At 36.9% G+C, this 16,636-nt stretch overlaps 1 protein-coding gene across 6 annotated transcripts in view; it reads right to left on the bottom strand.

Annotated features, from left to right (window-relative positions):
* Positions 1-16,636, bottom strand: part of BRCA2 (BRCA2 DNA repair associated) — a 38,225-nt gene that overhangs the window by 19,871 nt on the left and 1,718 nt on the right. For all 6 annotated transcript variants that reach the window (XR_003572827.1, XM_027898282.1, XM_027898284.1 and 3 more), the window contains exons 3-11: positions 16,226-16,477; positions 14,189-14,294; positions 13,349-13,401; positions 13,203-13,243; positions 12,989-13,100; positions 11,442-11,497; positions 10,414-10,528; positions 6,498-7,679; positions 842-5,635 (exon numbers count right to left, since the gene is read on the bottom strand). Coding sequence is in view for 5 of the 6 variants with exons in the window: in XM_027898282.1 (XP_027754083.1) it covers positions 842-5,635; positions 6,498-7,679; positions 10,414-10,528; positions 11,442-11,497; positions 12,989-13,100; positions 13,203-13,243; positions 13,349-13,401; positions 14,189-14,294; positions 16,226-16,477 (6,711 nt within the window). In the remaining variant the exon portion in view is untranslated. The remainder of the gene's footprint in view (positions 1-841; positions 5,636-6,497; positions 7,680-10,413; positions 10,529-11,441; positions 11,498-12,988; positions 13,101-13,202; positions 13,244-13,348; positions 13,402-14,188; positions 14,295-16,225; positions 16,478-16,636) is intronic.

Here is a 16,636-nt window from a genome sequence, read left to right on the forward strand (position 1 = left end):
TTAAACACAGAGCTACCTCACCGCAAACAGCTCACCTGTACCTTTCTTTATGTACTTTCAATAACCAAGGAGTCCCTCCAGAATGCTAAAAATGTGTGTAACACATCTTTTACACAAAGTGTAACTAAGTAGGGGGTTCAGCTGTGGCACAGCTGTTTCAAGTCGGACTGATAGAGCCTTAACCCCCTTTTGACACCTACCCAAACTTTGCAGCACTAGCCTGCCTGACCTTTGTACCTGAACTTGTGCAGCTGGGCAGGGATTCTGTTCCAATATACCCTTCCATAAATAGTTTCCAGCTAGTCCAGATCTCTGAACAGGTCTGGATAACTGAGCAAACATCAACTACCAACACTTCAGCTCTAGACAGATCAGTTTTAGATGGCAAGAAACCGCATACTTAGACCAACAACTATTTTTCGTTACGGACAGCAGTCTCAACATAAGTGAAACGTTGTCCTCAGTTATGAGGCACAAAAAGGTGAAAATGAAAAACACTGCTACTCATTTTTCAATGAAGAGGCAAAAAAAAAAAAGGAAGTCTGGTCAGGGAGAAAAGCAGCAGTAGCTTTCTTCTGTAAGTTTATGATAAAACAGCAAAGCTGTTCAAAATTACTCATCATAAATTTAGCTTGTACTGTGTATTTAGGCTGGAAAGAGTGGATGAACTACTTCCTGCAGCAAGAATTTTTGTCATTGACACCTAGAGAAAGAAACTTCAAATTCTTTGTGACCCAAAAATCAATGTGACAAGCAAAAAAAACCAAAAAACAAAAAACCACCTCAAACAATCCACTGTGCAGAAATATGGAGTTGATCATATACAGGATAAAAGACGTACCAAACGAGTTGTTTTCTTCAGAGTGTCTCTTCCCAAAGGTCTTGTTTTGAAAGTTTTTATCCAGTCTGCTACCGAAGGACTGTGCAGCATTAATTTGAACTCCAGAACTGGAAAAACTGTCTTCCATAAAAGCTCTTGCACTTTCTACAGCCTCTACTTCCAAGTAATTTTTTGGAGTTTGGAGAAGATCAATATTGATTTCCGCCTTAGCAGGAGCATTGCATGAAATTGTTTCAGTCTCTGTTTTCAACCCCAGATTCAGCTGCCCTTTTCCAAAAGACCTAGTCTCCTCCTGCTGAAAGCTATTTTTAAATGATGTTAACTGCTTGTTGTTTTTCACGTATGGTATGTACTCAGGCATTCTGACATGGTGAGTGCTTGGAAAATACTTCATTTCCTCAGGACAGGTGCTTTTAAAGTCAGAGTCTTGATTGCAGCTTTTTTCAGTTTTGGAGTCCAAGACCACCTTATCAGTCAAACATTTTGCATGTTGACCATTCTCTTTAACTGAACTAAATTCATCTGTAATGCAAAGCCCACTACTCAAAAAATCATCAGATTCTTTTAAAATTGCCTTTGCTTTTTGATAGGCATCTTCAGAGACTGTTACCCGTTTTCCACTTGCAGTGCTGAACCCAAAAGCAGAATCTGAAACCAATTCAGTACTGGCATTTTCTTCCCCTTTTGGTAAAGCTGTCTGCATTTTCCTAGGAAGGCCTTCAGTGTTCATTTTAGACTTTTCAACATCTTCCTCAGCTGAAAACGCTTCTTGAGCATGTGATGAATGATAATCTTCCATTTCAGAAAAGAGCTGTCTAGCTTTCCTGAGTGACTCTTCTGAGAGTTGTACAGGTTTACCACTTGCTGTACTAAAAAATCCAAAATTGCTTGTAGAAGCATCTGATGGCTTCATCTGCTTATCTGGAACAGAAAAGTGCCCTCTAAGCTTAATATTCTCTTCAAAGCATTGCTTCTGAGAATTTGAAACAGACCTTGCATCTGCAGACATATTTGTTTCTTGATGACCATTTCCACTAGCACTTGCATTCACTTTAATAAATTGGGATGTGGCTGAATTAGCCTCTTCACTTGCCGTAGCATTAAAAGAATTAGCAGAATTAGGACACTCAGCATGAGTGACTGAAGATGAATTTCTAGCAATTCCTGTTTGATTAGTTCTTGAGTTAGGCTTAACTTCACTGTAATCTTCCTGAAACATTTGTCTGACTCTTGCTAATGCACTTTCCAAAACAGAAACCGCTCTACCTTTTGCTGTACTAAACACAGTTTGTTTCAGATCATCCTTTTGCTTTTCAACATTAAGTGTAGTTTCTGTTAACCTGGTTAAATTGGTTCCATCATCAGGAAGGCTGACTACTGACTCGTTTTGGCAAGCATTAACTATGGTGTCTGTGAAGCAGTTTGTATAAGCACACGGTTCATTTAAATGTTCTAATTCCTTACTGTCCAACTCCTTACTATCACCATTCAAATCCAAGCAGCTGTTTTTTGAAGTTAAGAGGAGAGATTGATTGGATTTACTGTTATCCTCAACAAATAAAGTATTTTCTGTATCTCCAGGCATACAATTATCTTCAAGGTCATTTGGTGCCTTCATTAAATGCAGAGATGCAGCAGAGTGCACAGGAAAATCATCAGTATCTTCTGAATCATCCTTCTTTCTTGGTGAGTATTCCATCTTTGTCTCTGGAGGTTTTCCATCTTCAGACAAATGAGTTCTGCTTAAAGCATCGCTCTTCTGTCCTGTAAGGGCTTCCAATTCTGACTTTCCAGGTCTGACACCAGTTTTTTTATGCATGTGTGAAGTTACCAAACTTCTTTCACAACCTTCACCTAGATTAACAAATGTATCTACGTTGACAGGATCAAGAATCACACCATGCTTAATGGGACTGCTCTCCATTGCCTGCTTAAACTGATCTCCAGGTTCTTCATGAACGGGCTTTTCATTAAAATTAAGTTTTTCTGGATCACGCTGAGCAATGCTTTCAATACACAAATCACAGTCTTTAACACAGTTTTTGTCACATTTCCTTTTCTTGATGAGATTCTCAAAACTGTCATTATGTTCCTTTCCTACATCAGTATCTTCTGCAAAGAACTGTTCTGCTTTAGCCAAAAATCCATCAGGAATTGCTATTTTCTTGCCACTAGCAGTATGAAAACCAGTCAGGTAACTCCCTTTCACTTCATTTTTTCCCACATCTAGCTCTTGTTCGAAAGGTATTTGATGATGGTAAGAACCTAGTTTTATTCTGTCTTCATTTACTAACAGGTTCTTACCATGGGTGGTGTCTTCTTCCATATTTTTACAATTCGTTTTTTCTTTATCAGAGTTCTCCAAAAGTTTTACATCTCTTTCTTTGCACTGTACACTGAGCAAGTGTAGAGAATGATCCAAAGCTGCGTCAGAAATGGATATATTACCACCAGTTGGAGTTCGAAACACTGGTGACAAGCATTCATCTTCCTTTCTGTCTTCTCCTTTCTGATGAGGACACCAGTTTTCCATTTCATGTGATATACTTAAACTATGTTCTTCTGCAGGCAAAATAGCATCTTCTAGATGTGTTACATCTAATGAGTTGTCTTGTAAATTGCCTTCAGCTTGATCATCTCCTTGATTTAAAAACTGTTCGGAAGTTTTACAACTCTGCTTATGATTTTTAATGGGTGACAGACTGTTATTGTTAATACTATTGAAATTAGCATTTTCAGTATCATTTACTGAAATTTTTGCCTTACTTTCCATATTTTCTTTAAATGCTGTACTAGTATTTTCCTTACTCTTATTCTGTGCATGGTAGGAAAGTGAACCTGTGTGAGAAATGGCATTTACGTTTTTGAAATCTGAAACACAACATGCTTTTTCTTTCCTTTCTTTTCCCAGGCAGCTGAAAAAATTACGGTTAGAAGACATACACCCCTTTGAATTGTGGCATCTAGTACTGGTTTCTGAAGATTTAAAGAAATAGTTATCATCATCCAAGTCCCTGAAGAGCTCTGCAGATCTGCTCAAAGCTGCCTTAGAAATATTTATCTTTTTACCTCCAGCTGAAGTAAAGCCTATGAAATTAGAAAAGCTGTCCTGTTTGGCTATGGGAAAGCTCTCATCAGATCTCCTACTTTCATGTATGTCTAGGTGACTGAAAGTAACCTTTTTGTCATTTTTATGGAAAACGACTGCATTTTCTTTTTCATATTCCCCCACTTTGGAGTCTTCACTTGTATCTTCCTGCTGACTACAATACTTGTCATTTTTCATTTGGTATTCAGATTTGAAAGTGCTACAAAAAGCATCATCTTCCCTTGTTTCAGAAATATTTTCTACATTCTTTGTTCCACGTGTTTCTACAGTCCTGAACTGCTGAAAGGCATGACTTTGTATCATATTACTTTGCTTTCTAAACTGTGTAAATTCAAACTGACTACCTGTTTCTTCCAGGATACTAGAAAGTTCAGCAATTTCGGCTTCTTGGCTTGCTGTCAAGGTTTCATTTGCTTCCTGAAAGGCTTGTGGAGTTCTAGGAAAGCTTTTACACAAGTCAACTTTATGTGGAATAAACTGTGTATGCCTGGGCTCAAGAAAGCTCGTCTGTGAATCTAAAGAATCAGATAAATTACTGCCCAACTTGCTTTCTGAATCTGAGAAAAGCATATTCTCCTTTTTAACGTGGCTTGAAAACTTTCTGGCTCTTTCCACAGAAGCAGTTTCAAAGCATTCATTTTCAATATCCTTGAACAGCATTCTGCCTTTTGCTATACTAGCTTCAGAGAATTTAATCTGCTTATTGGAAGCAGTCTGAAAGCCACCAAAGCCTGGATTCAAACTGCATGCATTAAGATTTGCTGATGATTTCCCTTTATGCTTTAGGTTCTCCTTTGGCTTTTTTCTTGAATGCAGAGGTGCTACTTGTTTATCTTCTTCAGAAATTACTTTGTTTAAAGAACTATTATCTATACGATCTAATAATTCTTTAGCAATCTCTAAAGCTACATTACTGAGAGCAGCTGCTCGAGGGCTTTCATTGTTTTCAACTGGCTTTGGCTCTTCATTGTTGGCTACAGCTTCTGGAAAGGCAGCTGCATCTCTCTGCTCCCCTTGTTTTAATGCAATACCATCATTTTCTGAGCAGTTCATCCCCAAAGGTCTATGTACTGCCCTACAGTCAGCTCCTGAGCTCTGGTCCGCAGCATGCCTTTTGCCAGGTGATGATTTATTGCAGCAATCACTACTGACTCCAGTTAAGCCAAAGTCGATCTGACTCACAGTATTCTTGAAACCGCTGTTTGTCGTAGATGTGCAGTCATGGTGCACACCAGTCAACTGTTCCTTATCCTTAGGAGAAGACCCAAGTTCTTCTTTCAGGATCTGAGGTGCAGCAGCTGCATTGTTCGCATTAGCGCTCATATCCTCATCTTCCTCACCTTTCCTTAAGCAACAGCTTTTAGGGAGAAATCTGGAACGCTTTCTTGCCATTAGGCATGCTGAAGTTAGAACTTTACGTTTTATACTGGAAATAATCTCACTATTTAAAGAATTTGTCTTATCTTCCTTCTGTGTATTAGATACTTCTAAGCATTTTATTGACATAGCAGGTTGATCCTCTCTTGCATTTCCCCCCAGGTCTCTCAGGTCTTGTTGCTTCAGCCTATTGCCGAAAGAATTATTGGATGAGTTATCTGATATACCCATTTTTAAAGTACAACTGCTGAAATTCTCTGTCTTGGTATTTGATTGCAAACACTTCCTCTCAGCAAGAAGAAAATGGTCTACAAGAGAAGATGTTACAGAGAAAAAGAGATTAATAAATTTATTCAAACATGTGTAAATTCAGATTTTCATAAAATTTTGGTCCATAAGATCACTTCTACAAATGCTTAACACTGGAACCATAAGTATCACTTTTGTTTTCATTTGAAACGCTTTGACAAGCATGGAGATCTATTTAACCTAATTGTATTCTAATACAGAACAGAACAGAAAGAAGCGAGTTAGGCTGCCATTAATGCTATCAGGCAAAAAACAATAAATCAGTTTTTAGCTGTATTGAAATTTGAAAAGATGGACTTCCATTCCATGTGTCTCAACATAAGGATTTGTTTCAGACTTAAACTACTTCAACTCCTCATATTAAAGTAACTCTTCTAGCAGGAACAACAGCTTCTAAAAATAGGAGCGCCTGTTTGCTTTCATTGTACTCTTTTTTAAAATATTCTGTACTTTGGGAGGAAACAGATGTACAGTCTTAAACCCCCTAATTTTAGAAAAATAACAACACAACTTTAATATTCTTTATGATCTTTTTGAAGTTATCAACTCAGACAGAGTGGCCCTTGACACAATGGATGTATAACCAGCATTGACAAAGATAATTATGTCTGTCAATTAGAATAATGGTTCAAGGTGAAAGTTTCGATTGCAGAAACTAATCTGAGAAAAGCTAGCATAAGATAACTTGAAAATAATGTTATTCTTATCACTATGTAACAGACTAATACCATATGTTGATTCCTAGCTGCCGGGCTACTTTTTCACAAACATAAGAATTTACAGGATTTTATCTGAAACATTTACTTGAAAGGTTCTTAACAAATAATGAATCCTCCACAAGTGATGAAAAGCTTAATATACCTTGTTCAACCTCACTGGCCACCTGACAGCCTCTAAGTTCGTATGAATCAGATTCCGAATGGGGTAGTACAGGATGAGTAGGTGTTTCAGAGGTTACTTCTTTCTGTACTTTTTCTTCTTGATACAGTAAAGTATTATTTATTGTATAAATAAATCTCCTGGATCTCTTTCTCAAGTTGGATAACATATTCAGGCTTTTAAAGCTGGACTTTGTAAGAGTATTTTCACTGCTTATCAAATGTAGGTCATCACAATTATCTGGAGATGTGGCACTACACATAAGTGGGTGAGACAGAACATCAGTTACAACAGATTTAGAAGTTGTTTTTAAATGCTTGGAAAAGCTGCCATTGTAGACTATAGAATACTCTGTGACATTTGTATGTTCAATTAAAAAAGCGCTGCAGTTTAAGAAGCTCATTTTGGAAATCTCAGCTGCACATCCTTTTACTAACTTTGGATCTTGAATGCTCAGACACATAGCTTTTACTGGAGTTATTTCTGATGTTGGGCTGTTTTCAGCATTTTCCATTTCATAGCATTTTTCTGACAAATTGACACTCAGTAGCTTTTCTGCTCTTATCAAGCCTGAAGTATTCAGTAAAGATGTTTCTACAGCATCATCCTTGGTCATTAGTACTGACTTCTCTCCTAAATCTTCCTCTCTATGGAAGTCAGAGGGTGGAGAGCTACATTCAGACATCTCCAAGTGAGCTATGTCAAGGTCAGATAAGTTCAGTTGAGACCACTGGCTTGATGAAGGTTGCACAGCTTCTTTTACAGGCTTCTCATTCTTAAATGACTTGTGTGTCCTATAATCTTGCACATCTGAGATCCTAAGTGACTCCAGTTCCTTTTCATGTCCTGTTAAACAATCATCTTTACCATCTCCTGTACCTTCAGTGGTGTTTTGGAGTAAAGAACCATTCATTTCAGTAGAGTGTGCTTTTTCAGTCCAGTTATTTGTTTTCACTTCCTGTGACATGCCAGTCTTTCTTCTATTAGGTTGCTCAGAGGGAGCCTCCTCCTTTCCGTGTGTTTTATCTGTGTTTATCTCACATTTCTCTACTGCATCCAAAGCACGTGGCATCAGTAGAAGAGTTCCACTGGACTTAGTGGGCATGTTGAATGTGTCATCAAAGCTATCCATCTCAACAAGTAAGCCATCTGACACCTCTGACTCTAGAGAAGATGGGGAGGGAAAGAAGCAAAAAAATTAGGTTTTAGGAAATAACCTTTGGAACAGCACTGGGTTTTTAGATGTAGATACAGCTTTGAATTTTATAGTCATTACTTTTACTCAGGAGCAAGTTTGTAAAGATAAATTTAAGCAGCTGTCAGAGGCAACAGGAGGCAAAGGACATATATGCAGATTCCCTGGCCTCCCGAGGACCATAGCGGTTAAGGTTTCCAAGATAAAACTGAGCTTCTCAAAAGAGTTTTTCTTTTCCCCTACAGGCAGGACAGGAGAATGAGTGGTGATTTTGACAAGAAAAATACCTGGATTTTTTTCTTCTAAAATTTATACTGCTGGTAGGTATAAGACATGTTAAGAAGCCGCCTATTTTTCTCTATAACTGGCAGCTAAGGAAACTCTTTTTTAAGGATTAATTTATTAAACTGTCTTTTGCTACGATATAGTATAGTTTCTAGAAGGATTTAGAAAATATTCTCAATCTCTTAATTGACTGGGAAGGTTTTAAGTAGTTCCACGATTGGCAAAATATTAGAAAAGTAATTAGAAATTTTTGTTTGTGCACATATAAAATATGCAGTGGGGAAAATAACGCAAACTCTACTTTGTAGATAGTCTTACAAGCTTATACATACCAAATAAAAATATTACCCTCTCAAAAGTATGAACCAAGACCCACCTATCAATACAGTCCACATTAAAGAATACAGCTAGGTTTTATTTGAAGAGTACTTTCTAAGCCTTTTTCATATCAAAGAAGTCATAATGAAGTCCCTCGAAAACATCACTGTCCTCTGTTTTCCTTGGGCATATAACCAATAGCTTAACTTTTTCCATAAGCCTTTTTTAGGTACTATTTCTGTTAATTTAAAATTCTATAACTTGCCCTCTTAGAACTTTTAAATAGCCTAATATCCAAAAGATTTTCCATTTGGAAGTCCATTTCCCAGTACTTGGTCACACACATCCAATTACATGTAATATATCCATTATGGGTTCATGCTGACACTGTAGACACAGAACAGATACTCATTCTTTTTACTTTCTATTTTATGTTTAAGTGGCAGAAGGTTTCACTAAAGGAGATCTCAAAAAGGAAACTGCAACACTACAGACTGTGTGTACAGGTCCTTTTCCCTTACTAAAGCCTCTGAAGTAATTTCTGTGTCCATGTTCTTTTATGCTGTAACAACTTGTCAGTAGATATTTCTACGAAGACACAGCTTATTTCTCTTTACTTAAACAAGAGACATAACCTTTTCTGGATTAAAGAAAACCAGAATTATCTGAAACACTGTAGAGATACTGTCTCAAACTGTACACTCTTGCCAGGGAAAAAAAAAATCAGGGAATTTCATTTTGACTTCTGGACTCACTGGGAGGTGATATTTGATGATTTGATATATTATGATCTCTTATTTTCTTTAACTGAAACAAAATGTATACCTAATAAAACTGATGATACATGATCATACAATTCTATTCCAGAGAAAACCAACATTTGAAAGGCACAAACATGGAGGTTTGAGCTGTCCTTCTTTTCACACTGCATTTTCAAATACCAAGCTAACTATTATCAAAAAGGAAAGACATAGGAAAAAAAATGGCAAGTTGTTTTGTACTTTCAGAGACATGATTTTCTTCCCCCTGTTGTTTTATTTAAACTTTGTATTAACTGGCCTTCTCTACTGTAGTATGCAATGTAATAAGCCATACTGGAACACAGACCAACACATCAATTTGTCTTTAATTTCTAAAAGTATTTTACTGATTACAATTTACTTGAATAGGTTTACTATCAAACACATTTTTCTCAGGACATTTGAACCTACAATATAAAAATAGTACCACGTATCACTCTGCAAGCAACAATGCTTCCTGATCCCAGCATTCTCAGCCCTCTTTATCAAATTCTAAACTGATTTTTTCACAATTCTTACACATACCACCAAACTTTTTTTTTTAGGGCAGTTCATTTAATTCAGATAAGAAGACGTACAATCCAAAGGATACATTGTCCTGTCTAGCTTGTGTGAATCCCTACAGCACTCTTTTACACCTATGCAGGCTGAACAAACTTCTGTTAATATTCTTCCCTTCTGCCATAATTTCTGAACTAAAATCAAAAAGCTCCCAAGGAAGCATACATTTTCACCTTCTCACTAAAAACACCAAACGAAAACTTTTTTTTGCCTTGCCTGGGTATTTTCTGCATTCACTAAAAAAATCTAAACATTTTCCCAAAGGATTTGTTCCATTTAGAATTACCTATTTTGAACAGGTGAAGTAAATGAAGAAAGGATTTAACAAGATCAAAAACCAAGCTCACCACAGAATAATGAGCGCTGGGGTGAAACTTCGTGACAAAGCTAAACCTATTCAACACCTAGAGGCAGTAGTCTTGCTCCCCCTTGAGCCTGTACCACTTCTCTCTCTCTGCTCTCCCACAGCGTCTGTCTTCAGCCGCAGTGAGCACACTTCACAGCACTAATCTGGTTGTCATCCAGTTTAACCACGACAGTGATCTAATTCACTGACTCAGCAGACATTCCCTTTTTTAAGGCTACGTTAGTTTGGCAAAGTTGAATCAGTTCAGGAAGTGGGAGTAAGTACACAGCTGGCAGAAGAAATAAGCCATAACAGCAGCCCAAGACACACAATGTAGCCTCATCCTCAGTCTTGCTTCACAGTATACTTAGTAGGTAAAGCATCAATGCATACCCAAATCTTTGACATCATCTTCAGCATTTAGCTTGACTGTCTCTGGTACCAACAGCATACTTGTATCACTTATCTCAGGACATTTATCATGGCTGGAAAAAAAGTTGTGCAAAATCTGTAAACCAAAGACAAAAGTTGTTACATTACGTACCAGTGAGTGTCACTTTAACAGTAAAGCATGCAACTCTAAACACTTACTGCAGGTACCTGAATAATGCTGCATCTCTTAAAATGAGAGGTAACGTTTTCATAGGTACACTTTAAAAGCAAATAAGCAGGCAATTCCCATTTTCGATGCAAATCAGGTTTCATTCTGCAGTCAACTTAAGGGCAGTAAATGGGTTCAACAGTTTACTATAAGCCTCTCAAAAGGGAACAAAGGAGATATGAGGAAGGACAAAGACGTTTTGCTTATTTTAACTTGTAATGGTTTGTTAAACTGTGAAGTTTCAGGTAGTTAAGAATCAAATTTAAATTTACACTTGAATCCTTTTAGTGCCATCCTCTGTTTTCAGTCTGAATAATCATTCAGCTTTCACGTATACAGAGTGAAATTACAATTATGCAAGAACTCTCCCTAACACTATCAAAGGACTGAAATTAAAACTCAACTCTAGGTTGAGCACAAGAAGTTATTTCCAAAGAATAACTTCCAAAAGTTGGACAGAAGCAGGAGAAACACAAATCAACCAACCCTCATATAAATAGCACATGGCAATTCCTAGGTTTGATTTTTCTCTGAATAACACCCCCTGCTGCTGAATCCAAGTGCTTTTGGTGGGGGGGTTTTGTTGGGTTTTTTTAATAAACACAGCAAAAAACATTTCTCAAATAGGGTTATTTGTGAAAATACAGTGTACAGCCACATTTCACAAATTTAGTTTTGTCAGCAGTAACTTTTAAAAACCTGGCCAAAGAGGAGAGCTTAAAATGAAAATGACAGAATTTTTCATTCTTGGCGCAAGGAATGTAAGCATGTAACCAAACAGCTTAACTGAAAGAAGAACATAGCTCTTAGAACTACTTACTCTATCTGCTCTTCCATCCTGCTGCTTTGCTTCAGAGACAGAATCATTCTCTCTAACTTTAGGAGAAAGACAGACAAGTCAATTTATCTTCTCCCAAGTGATCTGCTGAGTGTGTTCAAACACAGTTATGTTTTGGGAGGGTTTTCACTGGACTATTTTAAATGCCACTCAAGTCTGTAAACAAAAAAAACTCCTAAAAACTAACTAAAACTCCTAACTACTGCACAATGCACCCCAAATCATAGGCTGTGGTTTCTGCTATGCAGGTAGACCAGTTACCACCCTAAGAACATCACTACTCAAGCAGCTATTCATGGCATTACTCCCTGTTTTTTTCTGTCCAAGGATCTGGATCAGATCTTTGAGTTAGGAATTTGTTTTTGTTTTTTTTCCCCATTACCTCCCAAAACAGCAGCAATATTTTTTCACTACATTACAAAGGGAGAGAGTGAACCCTATTTTTAAAATGCCTGAAGAGCAGCATATTACAATGACAAGTTTCCCAGACGTGGCATGTAGGCTCTACGTAGCAGCCAAATGGTTCGCTCTTTCTTTTCACAGGTGTCAGATCGGAGAGAGCCATCACTAGGCTCATCCTAGGCTCATCCAAGAAGTGGGAGAATGAGAGCTCAAACCACAGCTCACCTCCCAGAACATCATCATTAATGTATGGGTACCTGCCCCAGCCTTTCTTTTCAGCTCACATCTTTCTCAACCAATGAACACCCAAAACGGCACAACTGAATAGCCTTGGGAGTAGTATCACCCTCTCCCTCCCAAAAGAGATTCCCAACTCCAGCATTCATTCTTAATATGCTTTAAATGGTCTGTATGCTTTACACAGTGATTGCTCTTTTTCATGTTGTTAAACTATGTCAGGAGATAAGTAGACATCCAAGTCTTTCCGTTTCCATCAACAAATCATACAGTCAAATATCATTTTGCTCATCATATGCTAATGAAATCCATCTTTCAGCAACACCATAGGTTGAGGGTTGATATTTAGCACCACTGTTAGTTACCACTGAAACAGTTATCACCCATTCATTTTGTGCAGCTGTGCACTAAATGAGGTCCAGGAATTGCCTTGTCCAAACAACCCAGGAAATATGGTCTTGAACTGGATCAGTATCTCAGTCTGTCTGACTGCGCTGCGACAGGGTGGCAGGCACAGTGTGAGTGGTTTAAAATGCTGAAGCCAACACTGGTGCTGGGAAGTTTACTCCATAGGCTGCCTACTTAGACTTCATAAACATACTCACATGACTTAGCCCAATAGTATCTAGTTTGGTGATAGTGCAAAGAAAACATTATTTCATCCTCTTTCTATGCTTTGCTGTGTTACACTCCTTAAACTATCATATGAAGGAAGAAAACTTTTCAAAAAAGTTTTCTATTTAGGGCTGCATTATTTAAAGTCACCCACTAACCATCACTGTAAGAGTTGTCTTTTTTAAACAGAAAACCAAACAGTTCCCACTGGGAGAACTTCCAGTGTCAAACCCAGAAGTTTTTAACCCTTAGCAATTGTTCATTCTTAGAAGTACCTCTTATCACTGTTTCAGCAAGTGTAGGAGGTGTGGCTAAAGAACTTGACCAGGACATATCTGGATCCACTTCTGCTCCCAGACTTTCAGAAATACATTTTGGAGTTCTGACCTAGAAATACATTTAACAATTATATATATATATCTATTCAATGCAGAATTCTAAATGTATTACTCAGGAAAAGGAAACAAAATGAATAAATACAATTCATACCTCCAAAAGTTTTGGTGTGCAAAACAAACTTCCATATGGTCCTAAAAAACATTATGTAAAAAGGACATTAAATAATAACTAAAAAATAAGAATTTTTATCTAGGTATATAAAGTATTTTGTAGAACCAAAAAGAGGAAATACAAACCAGGCATATTATTTCTCTGAGGTGTCCTATAAGTATTCCTTAAAATAGCTGGACTGCAAAACAAAATAAAAATCAAAGTATTAATTTCACTTCTCAGTTTCTGAAAATAATGGAATATTTCAATATACTACATATATTAACAACTCCATTATTTTCCTTCTTTGCAATTTCCCTGACTAGATAAAATGCAGATTTATCCTAATCATCAGTCAGTATTTTAAACCTTACTGTAAGTCTATTAAAAATCATAAAAAGCTTCTTTTGTGAAATATGTTAATTTTCAGTAACAATTTTTCTGACAAGTAATACATTTCAATATGATCATGTACTCTGTAATGTGCTGCATGAAACCAGGGAAACTGGATAAACTGATTTTAATTAAATAACTATTTTAACTCGTTTTATAATCAACTTGAGTACTTTAATCACATTTATCTGAAACAGACATTTAAATGTCAAAATCAAGGCTATTACTAAAAAAAAATCTCAGTAAATACTATAAATAGCTTTACTACTTGAGAAGAACATGATATATCACTGCCACTATTTCTTTGGACGTTGAGGATTTGGAAAGCTGAAATAATGTCAACAAATTACATATTCCAGCTATGAAAGAGTAGAAAAATAGAAAGGAAAATCACCTGAAAACAAGAAAATTTTCAAAATTAGCTTGTGTTTTACTTTAACTCATTTAGCAACCTAAAAGTATCATAAACATACCAGACACACAAGATTATTCACTGCTATGAGAAAGTTTAACAGTCAAATATGGTGGGTTTAATATTGCTTTTTGCTTAAAATCTAGTTTATTTTTGATTTGTCTTGACATATTTACCATACCTAGCAGCAAGGCAGTTGCGGCAGGTACCAGGAGGAGAAGCAAGCATTTCATTTTCTTGGTCTACTTTCCTTCTTGTGTTACTTGGGCTTATCGAATTCTCTCCATCTACAACACACAATATAATAATCAACACAACTTTGCAAAACTACAAGTAATAATTTCAATTTTAAAGCTTCAAGACAAACCTTAAAAAAAAAATATGCAACATGAATTCTAGTTAATAAAAACCCAAAACTCCAGAAACCAAAACCCAATGCTAATTTCTCCTCTAGTATTTTAAATATATTCAAAATTTAAATCCAAACAATGCTAAACATGTTTCAACTGCACAGCTGAAAAAAAACACTCATTATGCCACTTTATTAACTTGATATTATTAAAGTCATATTCAGTTTTAATGTACTGTATTGTGCCTTTCTTATCATTGCAGAAGTTATTCTTAGAAGAAACACAATACATGCAAACATACGACTGTACCAGCCTTCCCTCAAATTTATTAAGTCATACACTTCTTGATTCTTAAGCAGCATAAAGCAAAAATTATTTCTTGAACTGTTGGTAGAGCCACTGGCTGCAATAGCTATTTATGTGAAGCAGCTCCAGGCAGAAGAGAGTGTGCCCACCAATGCAGCAGAATCCTCTGAGCAGTGAGCCCCGAACATGAACAAGCATCTCCTTAAAGGAATCACTACTCAGAAATTTCCAGACTACTTTAATATAAGAAATTACACTTTGATTTCTGCCTTTCTCTCTGCTTCTGAGTTCCTGAGCCCACATGCACAGCATAGCTGCATCCCTGTACCACACCAAGGTGAAATCCCCACTCTTGTTTTCACAAGAGGAAAAACTTGGGTTACAGGAGCCATTTGGCTCTGACTAAGAAAAGCAGAAGACCTCAGGTCAGTCACAGGTAACCTCTGCACAAACACAGAGCAAAACTAACCATTGTGAAACTGAAGAATCATAAGGTTCCTTAGTTTGCCACTTATGAAATGCTACCAAGAACTCCCTAGGGACTAAACACTGTGAAATCCAAACAGCTGCATTTAGAAGAAACGTGTTCTCAGCTAAGAATACTTGTGAGCAGAAGTTGAGCAGTAAATTTCAGAGAAATAAAGATGGTAACAATATTCCACTGAGGCACTGTTATAAAGGGTATTTGAACAGCAGCACAGTTCTGCCCCTTTAGAGAGTTTGCTTTAGGATCTAAGAACAATTCTGGTAATAACGGGAGTCTTGTGTTTTTTTGCAATCTGTTTAGAAAAGCTTATCAGGAGGGCACAGACACAGGAGATGTATAAATCAGGTGCTTCAGGAATGGGGTTAGACATTCTCCCATAGAACAGAGATACAACCTTACATACATTCTCGCTAGAAAAACTTCTCTCTGTCCAAGGAGGATGGGTACATCAAAAAGGAGCAGCATGACATGTACTTTCATGACATACTTGGGATTTGGAAATAATGCAACGAGAAGTACCACTTGAAATTCCTTTTTTTTCCCAAATGAAAAAACCGTAACTTCTTTCCATGACAGTTATAGTAACTCAAAGAGCTTAGTGCTTCTAAATCTTTGCAGCAAAGGTTATGGAGTGCCCTAAGATCACATCATACTTCAGCATGGAAGGAAAATTCTCTCTTGGGAAGATTTTTAGAGATTTTGCATAAAACAAAAATGAGATGGCTGAAAAAATTCACTCTGATTCTCAGTCGAAAGGTTACACTTATAAGCTCATATCTCCTTATATTAACAGTATTTGGACCACAACAGTATATTTTATACAGGGAATTTTGCATATATATTACCACTTCATCACAAGGTTGAATTCATTAAGATTAATTCCCTGTTGTTTTAGATGATCTTCAGAAGACTACCAAAATAAGCTTTTTAGTCACACAATTCCTATAGCAGCAATACCTATTACTCTAACATCATCAGCTACAACAGTAAAAGGTAAAAAAAAAAAAAAAGTATCTTGCTTCTGAGGGGCACAAGCAGCCTTTAAGTACCACTTAAAAAAAAAGAAATTACTCACTTGTTCTGACTTTTTTCTGATCCAGTTCTTTATCAGGAGAAGAACAAGGTGGCAATATTGCACTTTGTTCTTTAAAGATCAGTGGAGTTGATGCCAGTTGAGTGTATGTAGAGGGTTTTGTCCTTGGAGTTTTAAAAGATGCTTGATCAAGCCAGCCAGAGGAAGCATCAAGTTCTCCAAACACTTTAGGCTCATATGGTGGTGCTTCTGCAGTGAGTTCTTCAAACCAGTTGAGACTGATGGGCCCTAAATCTATAAAGGAAAACATACAGAAAACCACACGAAATGGAAAAAAGATACTACGTACAGGATTTGAAAATACATTAGGCATTTAAATGCTAACAGAAAAACACATTGCTCCTTCCATTGCCATACTTCTGTTTATTTTGTTTCTAGATGGCTTTGAACTCT

The sequence above is a fragment of the Empidonax traillii genome, unplaced genomic scaffold (assembly GCF_003031625.1).
Source record: "Empidonax traillii isolate 1590-97213 ecotype Southwest subspecies unplaced genomic scaffold, ASM303162v1 scaffold589:size398478, whole genome shotgun sequence".
Taxonomy (NCBI): Eukaryota; Metazoa; Chordata; class Aves; order Passeriformes; family Tyrannidae; genus Empidonax; species Empidonax traillii.